At 41.8% G+C, this 11,784-nt stretch overlaps 1 protein-coding gene across 1 annotated transcript in view; it reads right to left on the reverse strand.

Annotated features, from left to right (window-relative positions):
- The window catches only part of LOC136863557 (fibrillin-2), a 618,768-nt gene extending 608,599 nt beyond the window's left edge, over nt 1-10,169 (reverse strand). The window contains exon 1 of the mRNA XM_067139937.2: nt 9,995-10,169. Coding sequence (XP_066996038.2) covers nt 9,995-10,169 — 175 coding nt within the window. The remainder of the gene's footprint in view (nt 1-9,994) is intronic.
- Between the last annotated feature and the right edge of the window lie 1,615 nt (nt 10,170-11,784).

An 11,784-nucleotide genomic window follows, 5' to 3' on the forward strand; every position in this document is an offset into this window, starting at 1 on the left:
TGGCCTTATAATAATACTCAATATGGCGTAGTTGTGTTGATACTGGCACACGGCAAAAAGCAAGGGGAAACTACAGCCATAACTAACTCCCAGGGACATGCAGTCCTGTCTGTATGAATGATGTACTGATGATGGCTTCCTCGCGGGTAAAATATTCCGGAGGTAAAATAGTCCGCCATTCGGATCTCCGGGTCGGGACTGACATTCTGCGAGTCGGAGTGTGGAATGTTAGAAGTTTGAATCATTGTGGTAGGTTAGAGAATCTGAAAAGGGAGATGGATAGACTAACGTTAGATGTTGTTGGTGTAAGTGAAGTACGTTGGCAGGAAGTACAGGATTCTTGGTCAGGCGACGACAGTTTTATCAGCACAATATCAAGCAGGGAAAATGCAGGAGATGGTTTAATAATGAATAAGAAAATAGGGCTGCGGATAAGCTAGTACGACCAGCATAGTGAAAGGATTACTGTTGTCAAGATAGACACCAAACCAATGCCCACCTCAATAGTGTAGGTATCTACGCCTACTAGTTCAGCAGTAGATGAGGGAATCGAAATAATGTACGAAGGGATAGACGATTTAATGCAATATGAGAAAGGTAAGGAGAATTTACCTGTGATGGGAGACTGGAGAGCAGTGGTAGGCCAAGGAAGAGAAGGTAATACAGTAGGAGAATTCGGATTGGAACAAAGGAATATAAAAGACAACCCATTATGTCCTATTCACCTCACATGGCTTTATGGGAACAATTGCATTCAATGTCTCCATTTCTAACTTACATCCCATCTCTTCATTGCAAATGGCATATTGCTTCTCTCCCTTGTTGGTCCGAGCATATCATTTCATGTCTATTTTTTCTGTCCTAACAAGCATAATCTACCAGCTTTCGCTCCCGCACATCGTTGTTTACCATATAACAGAGCGGTGTGAGCATAATTTCCTCTGTAAACTTGCTTTAAATCCAGCCACCGGGGGAGCAATCCAGCTCAAATCTGTACTGGTCCCAAGCCCGGAAAAATGGTGAGGGTGAATGGCTGCTTATTGAGTCCCAGTGGAGGTGCCTGTGCCAAGCAGGTATCTCTGGAAAATACTGGGGAATGCTCTAGTTGGCATGTTTACTTACCTACGCAACCAGCAAATCCTACCCCGTATGGGGATGGGTGAAGGCGAATGCCCGGTGCCTTAAAACGGAGCCTTCTTGGCTAAGGTATGGTAACCCTAACTGAAGGTTCCCTGGTCCTCCAGGTTGGGGGTTGGGCGTGGGGTTAACAGCCCAACCCCGGAAAAAAGGAATTGTTACGAATCCTCAACAAACAGAAGCCGGACGGATTGAATATATACGACCCTGCAAGGATAAATGGCTACGATTTGGAACATGGAATGAACGATCATTGTACAGAACTGGCGCCCTCCAAACTCTTGTGAGTAATATACAAGAATACAATATAGATATACTAGCCCTACAAGAGATAAGCTACGATGGCTTGGGAATGGCATTATGGAAAAGAAGGAATACAACATGTATTATAGCTGTCATGATAAAACACACCAGTTTGGTACCGGATTCATTGTAAACAAAAGTATGAAGCACCTAGTCATCGATTTTCAACCTGTCACACCAAGACTATGCAAACTGCGTATCAGAGGAAGGTTTAGAAACTATACTTTATTCAGTGCTCATGCACCAGCAGAAGAAAAGAATGAGGAAGAAAAGGATTCCTTCTATGAACTCCTAGAAAGAGAATATGGAAAGTGCCCCAGACATGATATTGTGCTGATGCTGGTGGATTTTAACGCCCAAGTAGGTCAAGAGGAACATCTAGCACTATAATTGGCAAGTATAGTCTTCATAGAGATAGTAATGAAAATAGCATGAGACTAGTTGATTTTGCAGCCTCAACTGACATGGTAATAAGAAGTACAATGTTCCCGCACAAAAACATTCATAAAGGAACGTGGACTTTCCCTGATGGAAACACAGTTAATAAGATTGACCACATTCTTGTTGATAGACACCTCATGACTGACCTGGAAGATGTACGAACCTTTAGAGCAGCTAATGTGGACTCGGATCATTTCTTACTTATTGTCAAATTGAGAAGTAAAATTAATAGCAGCTATAGACATCAGAAACAAAACAAATTAAAGAAATATAATGTGGAAAAGCTAAAAGACCAAGAAACTGAAACCCTCTATCAGGAGCGGATAAAGGAACATTTTGCAATGGTTGAAACTGCTGCAAAAGCCAATGAAGTAAGTTGGATGGATTGTAAGCGAGTGATAAAAGATACTGCAAAAGAAATAATTGGTGAAGTAAGCAGAAATAAAAGGAGCACATGGTTTCATAAATAGTGTGCGGAAATAACTGAAATTAAGAATATAGCCTACAAAGTAATGATCAATAAACGTACCAGAAATACTGTTGAAACATACAGAGGGCTAAGAAAAAGTGAAAAGCAGGTACACAAAAAGAAGAAAAGGGAGTATCATGAAGCAAGGCTCAAGGAAATAGAAGAGATGTATACCCAAAATGATTCGAGAAAGTACTATCGCTTGATTAACAATATGAGGACAGGGTTTACACCAAGAACATTAAACTGCAGAAAAACTCATGGAGAACTGACGGGCAACATAGAGGACACCTTAGAGAGATGGAATCAACATTTCCAGGAACAGCTTAAGGGAGTAGAGGATGATGCTCACTGTAATAAAGAAGTAATGCTGAAAATCAGATCCCCACAAATAGACAATGGAGAAATGAATCTGCCTACTATAGAAGAGGTAGAACTTGCCATCGACAGACTGGAGAACAACAAGGCACGTGGGCCTGATGATATAAATGCAGAGCTCATTAAAATGAGCAAAACTAACTCTCTTGCAAAGGCTTCACAGGGTCATCTGTGAAATATGGAAAAATGAACGCTTACCTAGAGAATGGGAAGAAGGGTTGATCTTCCCAATATAAAAGAAAGGATATCCATTGGACTGCTCAGATTACAAGGGCATCATATTGCTGAACATAGGATATAAGATATTCTCCATTATATTGTATACGAGACTACTGCAGCGTGTAGAAGAGACAGTAGGAAACTATCAATGTGGTTTCAGAAAAGGGAAGTCGACCACCGATCAGATACATGCATTAAGACATATCCTACAGAAGACCCGAGAGTACAAGATCACCATACACCACCTGTTTATTGATTTCAAATTAGCATATGATAGTATAAAATGGGATAAACTACTTAGTGCAATGCAAGAACTTGGTATCCCAGAAAAGCTTGTAGCCTTAAAAAGAGCATTTCTCAGTACAGTCCGATGTAGAGTTAAGCTACAAGGAAACCTCTCAGAACCATTCTGCACACAAAAGGGCCTCAGACAGGGAGATGCATTGGCATGTTTGCTGATTAATATTGCGCTGGAAAAGGTCATGCGAGACTCTGGAATTGAAAGGAGGGGTACAATATTTCATAAATCAGTACAAGTATTAGCATATGCTGACGATATTGACATTATTGGAAGAACAAGAAGAGATGTCAAAGAAGCATTTACTAGGTTAAGTGCTGAATCCTAACAGATGGGACTCACAGTAAATAAGAAAAAGACAAAATATGTGATGGTGTCAGAAAATCCGTCAAGTCTGAAATGCCTTGAGATCGATGGCTATAAATTTGAAAAGGTGATTGAACTTGAGTACTTAGGGTCACTGATGACATCAGACAACAAAGTTACCATAGAATACTAGTCTAATAGGAAATGGATGTTACCACGGACTAAAAAGAAACCTAACGTCACGCTACACAAGCCATAGCTCTAAGGTTAAAATGTATAAAACCCTAATAAGACCAGTTCTATTATATGGCTCTGAAACTTGGGCTTTTGGGACAACTGTCATGAGCAGATTGACCATATTTGAGAGGAAGATCTTACGGAAGATTTACGGAGCAGTCAATGATCACGGATGCTGGCGCGCAAGGTACAATCATGAACTATACCTACTGTTCAAGGAACGTGATAATGTAAGCGAAATCAAAGCAAGAAGATTGAGATGGCTTGGGCATGTGCATAGAAAGGACGAAAATGATCCTTGTAGGAAAGTGACATTTACAGAACCTTATGGCACCAGAAGAGTGGGACGACCCCCACTGAGATGGCTGGATGAAGTGAAGAAGGATCTAAGGGGAGCTGGAGTCAGAGGATGGAGGACGAAAGCAGAGGATCGGGACACCAGGAGGCATGTTGTTGAGGCGGTCAAGGCTGGAACCCGGCTGTAGAACCAAATAATAAGAAGAAGAAACTTGCTTTAAAAGTCACTTTCGGCCTTTACTCTCTAAAGGGGTACATAGAAAATTATTATAAATATTCTCCATGAGTCCAACTCATTGGTTGACTGATCACCTCCGTGGGTCCCGGGATCGATTCCCTGCCAGGTCGGGGATTTTAATCGCGTTGTTAATTCTTCTGGCCGGGGTTTGAGTGTTTGTGTTTGTCGCAAAACTTTCCACTTCATATTCAGACAACACACCACGCTACCAAACACCGCAGAAATATCCAATAGTACTTATATCCCCCCCATACAGGGTTGGCGTCAGGAAGGGCATCCGGCCGTATAACAGGGCCAAATCCACATGTGCGACACAGCGCGCACCCGCGACTACACAGATGTGGCAGAAGCGGTAGTAGTAGAAGAAGAAGATTGTCCATGAATACACGTCCTACTCCTGAATGGTCATTGTTGCCGCCTTCAGTTCATATGGCCGCGAGTTCAATTTTCAGCCGGGCCTAGGATTTTAACTGCTCATGTTTAATTCCTGTGCCTCGAGACTAAATGTTTTGTTCGTCTTTTTACTTATCTCTTTATCTAAGCTCAACAATCCATACAAACCACCCTCATACATGTAACAGTGAATTACATTCCTCCATATAAGGTTGGAAACGGGAAGGGGATCCGACCGTAAAACTTGGCCAACTTAGAGAAAATTGGAAACCAAAAAAGTTAATATAATCATTTCGAGGTACTGATGATGATGATGATGATGATGATGATGATGATGATGATGATGATGATGATGATGATGATGATGCCTGTTGTTTAAACGGTCCTGACATCTAGGTCTTATAGCAATATAATATTGGATGTTTTATGCTCCTGTCGTGTCCGTCCTCAGAGTAGAAAACATAACAATCGTTCTCTCAGAGGATCGAAGCTAGGTTCAGGAACGCGCGAAGGCTGGTTGGATCCTCAACAGTTCCACCATCAGTTGTCATAGATGGCCTAGGCATCACTGAAGAGGTGTACTAGGGAAATGAGGAGTGAGGTAGTTTCCCGTTGCTTTCCTCGCCGAGCCAGAAGTTGCTATTACATATCAGTCTGCCAAGCCCACTGAAATGCATGCACCAACTGACCCTATGAGCAATATTTTCACACCATTCATAGCAGGGACTGGCTGCAGAAGGAATGGCATTACTAGCATCACTCATACCTCAGTCACTTTCATTTTGTCAAAGCCAAGGATAAAGCTGAGACAGATCAATGAAAGTAACAAAATTGCTCTAGCCCATACCAGAAGACATAGTGCACTGTAAACACTAGGTCCCGCCAGCAAAGGCATACTGTGTTCTAACAGAGAGTATAATAAGATGTTCAGTGAGAACAAGATCCGTCACTTTGTCCGGTACAGAAACGATTGTCGTCGCTGAATATCAAAGCTCCCCATTCGCCTCTCCAATCTCATCTTCTCTTATACCAGCGGAGACATTCTTTGCGGTGAGTTGGTGCAGGGGTAAAAGTGAAAGTGGAACGCGGAAACGTAGACCTGCCTCCGAGAATCGAATGTTTAATGTTCGTGCGGACACTTGGCACACACACTTTGAGACATCCAGGACACAAAGAGTTGATCTTCTAGTGATGTAGCAAGAGAACAGAAATACAAATATGACAAACAGATTTGAGTATATGCTGGATGCTGTGGTTGTAACAGAAATTAAGATATTAGCACAGGTGAGCGTGGCGTGGAAAGCTGCACTCTACGGAACAGACCGATAGCACACCACCATTATTTATCTAATTACAATATACAGGAAATATACGCTACATTCCGTAGTACACCTTCTGCACGAGATATGTTTTATAATATTATTTCCTGTCTAGGTTTTCATTCCTAGCAGCGTCCCGCTCCATGGCTAAATGGTTAGCGTGCTGACCTTAGGTCACAGGGGTCCCGGGGTCGATTGCCCACAGGGTCGGGAAATTTAACCATAATTGTTTAATTCCCCTGACACAGGGACTGGGTGTATGTGTCGTCTTCATCACCATTTCATCCTCATCACGACGCGTAAGTCGCCTACGGACGTCAAATCAAAAGGCCTGCACCTGGCGAGCCGAAGTCCTCGGACACCTCCCGGCACTAAAAGCCATACGCCATTTCATTTCATTATTGCTAACAGCTCCCCCTACTGCGTTCTCCTTTCTACCTGATTCACTTCCACACAATCAAGTTACCGTAGCAACCATTTCAAAATACTGCATCCTTTGATATTTATCAGCGGGAAACTTCTGAGCCTTTTCACTTAAGAGTGTCTTTTTATGACGATAGAGCGTTCTCTCCTGTTGATGAGCAGCCTGTCTCAAAGCAGTAAATACTTCATAGACATGAGAGACCATTCAAATGTGCGCTGGTCTTTTTGATACGTTTATATTAATCTTAAGTTTGTGGGTGGCAGAATGCCTGGTGCATTCTATAGAACTCTTTTATAAGTACAAAATATACTCCGCAAAAATGTTTTACCTTTTTTAAACACAATTCACGCGTCGTTAGGAGGGAGTCACAGTAACTCCCCACCATTTCTCCTCAAGGTATCTTCCCAGGACATTTCATCATAACTTCTACTTAAACGCATCGTGTGTGCAACTAATGTTAGAGTTCAAATAATAACTTGTGAATCGCAGGAAGCTCTGATTGCATAACTGCTTTGTGGGTGCCGGATCTTGAATTTCTCCAATTCGTGAACTGGTATCTTAATGTTGGGAAAATTTTGTTCAATAATGTTCTTTGGGTGTTATCAACGCGGTTGTGAGTGAATTTCAAACATATTGTTAGTAACTAATGGGTATTTTTGCGATTAGGTCGTTCTTCGCAGATGGAATTTGAAGGAGAATGCTATTCACTGATTTATACTGACCAGATAACAGGAATATTTGCAGGTATTCACTAACTTGGAACCCGAACGGAGTGGCCACGCGTGTTAACGCGCTACAGGTATGAAGCAAATCTCTGCATTCGCGAGGCGCGTGGGTTCGAAACCCAGAGTGGGATTTCCTGAAAATGCTTTCCTGTGGTTTCCCATTTTCACTTAGAGGCAAATTCTGGGACATTTCCACTTCACAGGTCATCTCCTCGCCCATTATTCATTTCATCTTCAATAGGTCACCAAATAAAGTTGTCGTCAGGAAGGGCATACGGCCATACAATATGTCATTGAAATTGACACATGTGTGATAAACTGATATAACTTGAAAACAATATTCTCTCACCCATGCGAAATTAATGCAAGTATCGAGCTCGAATTATTGTTATTATTATTATTATTATTATTATTATTATTATTATTATTAGTCTTCTTCTTCTTCTTATTATTATTAATTGTAATGTATATTTATGAAGTGTTACATCCAGTTATTATTATTATTATTATTATTATTATTATTATTATTATTATTATTATTATACGATCGCCTTGTTCGTGAGGTTATGTCATGAAACATGTGCTTTACATACATATTTATATGAGCTCAGTTAATGTAAATACCTGTAAATTAATATTATATAATTTATTCTTACCTGTAGGCCTATATATAATTTGTAATCCACTACGGTATTTTGAAACACACTGTAACTTCCAGAATGGCACTAGATCATGGAGGAATATTCTGTACATTTTAACAATGTTGTTAAGCGCTCTAGAATTTTCGAGAAAATATTTTTTTTGTAACGTACCTTTCTGGAAGCCTGGCCAGGCACGTAGGCCTATATAAGGAGGTGGTCTTGATGGTAACGAAGAGTTATTGTTTAGTAGAGTTATGGTGTAGCAAGAATATACTTTTGACCTCGTGCTGACATGCAGTGGTTGTAGTCTCCATTTTGAAGTGATCGGCAGTTGTCTAGAATTTCGTGTTTGTTGATGTTCTCGGACCGAAGTGTTTTGTTTGTGATACTGTGATTAAGATTATGTGCAAATAGATGTGAATAAATAACTGTACCAACTGACGGCATTTCGTGTGTGTCTTTGTGGATACGTTAAAATTCACCTCACCTCATCCCCGACCCCGTAACAAGAAACAGGACTAAGTGTTAGAGAAGCATTTGCTAACTTAGACCTGTATCTCATTCTCAGACACAAGTTAAACACACACTTTTGAACTAGTGAAATATCAGCATCGTAATGCAAACTTCAAACATTGCACGAGTAACACATTAACGACCTTTCACATTAGGAGAAAGAGAGCCACGTAAAGGACGGGATGTGATCATGCGTTAAAGGAGTAATTTAACACGTTCATGACGGCGTGTATAACCGGTAGTACACACACGTTTGTCAGACTGTTATGTATCACTGGTAGTACATACATGCCTTTTTAAGAGACCGTTACGTATCACCGGTTGTACACACACGACGTTCTCAGAGAATGTTATATATTACCGGTAGTACACACACATTCTTGTCAGACTGTTATATATTACCGGTAGTACACACACGTTCTTGTCAGACTGTTATATATTACCGGTAGTACACACACATTCTTGTCAGACTGTTATATATTACCGGTAGTACACACACATTCTTGTCAGACTGTTATATATTACCGGTAGTACACACACATTCTTGTCAGACTGTTATATATTACCGGTAGTACACACACATTCTTGTCAGACTGTTATATATTACCGGTAGTACACACACATTCTTGTCAGACTGTTATATATTACCGGTAGTATACACACGTTCTTGTCAGACTGTTATATATTACCGGTAGTACACACACGTTCTTGTCAGAATGTTATATATTACCGGTAGTACACACACGTTCTTGTCAGACTATTATATATTACCGGTAGTACACACACGTTCTTGTCAGAATGTTGTTATTACCGGTAGTACACACACGTTCTTGTCAGAATGTTATGCATCAATGGTAGTATACAGATGCCTTTTACAGAGACCGTTGTATATGAATAATAGTACCATATGTTCTTCTCAGCGGCCGTTTTGTGTCACCAGTGGTAGACGCTTTTATACTAACTCGTATCTCTCTGCCTCCTCCGCAGATTTAGTGAGGAATTCATTTCTTGTCATGCCTCCAGGAGTAACAGTGTATGGTGTTGCTATATGTTGGACTTGGCGGTAACATGCGAAGTACAACGACGAAAAATAACTCTCGATACCATCAGCAATGGCGTGAAAATTTGACTAGGGTACAAATCTGTGGAGTCTTACCAAATCTGCTAAACATTTCCAGATGCGGTCTTGACAACGGTGATAAATATCAGGCCTTCCTGTGGGCCGTCGTCTTCTGCCGGCAATACACGACAAGTAGGCACAATGGAAGTAAACAATACACTGTTAAAGCTGTTAAAAGGGAGCCACATTCGCATACTTACCACAAGAATGCGCAAGGTGGAAATTCCGCTTACGGTAGGGCTGAGGGAACGTAATATTGAACTCGGTCCAGGGCTGTGTTAAAATGGACTTGCACATGAACTAACAAGAGAACGGGAAAAATTGTGATTCATGTTATTCGTGGGATATGCTCACGTTTTGTGGGTGTTATTTAAGCCGCGCTTATATTGGGGAGAAGTGGAAAAGCATGTAATGCTCGGAATCGTATAAAAAGGTGGTATTGATCAGGAGGCACGTATAATGGGAGTCTAGTGTTTCAACTATCGTGTTCAATTTAAAAAGTACCAGACATGCAGTACGAGGTGAAGTTCTCCTACCTGTGGCTGGAAGGCACACCGGTGTCTCGCCGACCCACTGCTCCTGGCTACAGTACAGACGATCTTCCAGGGGATGTTGTAGCCTGTAGTTTGCAGCACACTTGTACACCGCCAACAGGAACCTGTTGAATGGCTTCTCTTGGTTTTTTCCTCTAACATAAAAGAGATAAAACATTGTTATTATCTTAACGAACGAGTATCATGTTTAACAAACCTCCGTAGAGGAACGTTATAACTCACGTGCTATTAGATAAGAAAGGATTAGGGTAATAATCTCTCCAAAGTTCTCCACATGCCTGCCTGAAATGCTATTACTGAACCAAGCTACCAAAGCTACGGTACCAAGTGAATTGATATCAATTATTACCTGTGCTACTCTATTCTTCACTGTTCCTTCTCCCGCATTCAGTCTTACAGTTCACGCCCAGAGAACAAACAGTTTTCTCTCTTTCTTAATCTGCTTACCCTCCGGGTTTGGTTTTACTCTCGGACTCAGCGAGGGCAGTGGCCTGGAGCGTGAGACATTGGATCGGGGGATACAACTGGGGAGGATGACCCGTACCTCGCCCAGGAGGCCTCACCTGCTATGCCGAACAGGGGCCTTGCGGTGGGGGGGGAGGGAGGGGAGAGATTGGAAGGGATAGACAAGGAAGATGGAAGGAAGCAGCCGTGGCCTTAAGTCAGGTACCATCCCGGCATTTGCCTGGAGGAGAAGTGGGAAACCACGAAAAACCACTTCTAGGATCCTTTTTTTTTTTTGCTATTTGCTTTACGTCGTTCCGGCGACGATGGGACAGGAAAGGGCTAGGACTGGGAAGGAAGCGGCCGTGACCTTAATTAAGGTACAGCCCCAGCATTTGCCTGGTGTGAAAATGAGAAACCACGAGAAACCATCTTCAGGGCTGCCGACAGTAGGCTTCGAACCCACTATCTTCCGGATGCGAGCTCACAGCTGCGCACTCCTAACCGCACGGTCAACTCGCCTGGTCTTCCAGGATGGCTGAGGTGGGAATCGAACCCACTTCTACTCAGTTGACCTCCCTAGGCTGAGTGTACCCCGGTCCAGCCCTCGTACCACGTTTCAAATTTCGTGGCAGGGCCTGGAATCGAACCCGGACCTCCGGGGTGGCAGCTAATCACACTAACCATTACACCACAGAGGCGGATCCAGAGAAAAATTACCGACCATGAACTTCATAAAAATAACAGGAAAAAAAACATTCGATATTAATCAACATTTAAATAAATACAGTTGATGAAGTATCACACCCATGCATTGATTAATGTGACAATTCTTTCTTGTTGCCATTCGTTTATATGTAAATACAATAATTATGACTTAACGAGTTTCAGAAAAGAAAATTCCTTTAGTTTGTCTACCTGTGAACTCATATCCATAACTGTGAAGTTTTCAGTCTGTCAAAACTAACGCAGGATTAAGACAATTCTAAAATACCTGACAATGAAGACATTTAATAACAGATTTTAATTAAATGTTACCTTTTTCAGGTATACTCTAATTTCTCAATTCCTGGATTAACCGTGCGGAGTGGCCGGGCGTGTTAATCCGCTACAACTATGGAGCGAAGCTCTATATCCGGGAGATGTGTGGGTTCCAAACCCATTGTCGACTGTCCTGAGAATGATTTTCTGTGGTCTCCCATTTTCACTTCCAGGCAGAAGCGGGGGTAGTTCCTATTCATCGTCTATAGCCTATTCCACCTTCTTACCCAGTTTGATTCATTCACCATCATTCATTTCATAATCGTTAACTCCTCAACTGGGGTGAA

The sequence above is a fragment of the Anabrus simplex genome, chromosome 2, assembly GCF_040414725.1.
Source record: "Anabrus simplex isolate iqAnaSimp1 chromosome 2, ASM4041472v1, whole genome shotgun sequence".
NCBI classification, from domain to species: Eukaryota; Metazoa; Arthropoda; class Insecta; order Orthoptera; family Tettigoniidae; genus Anabrus; species Anabrus simplex.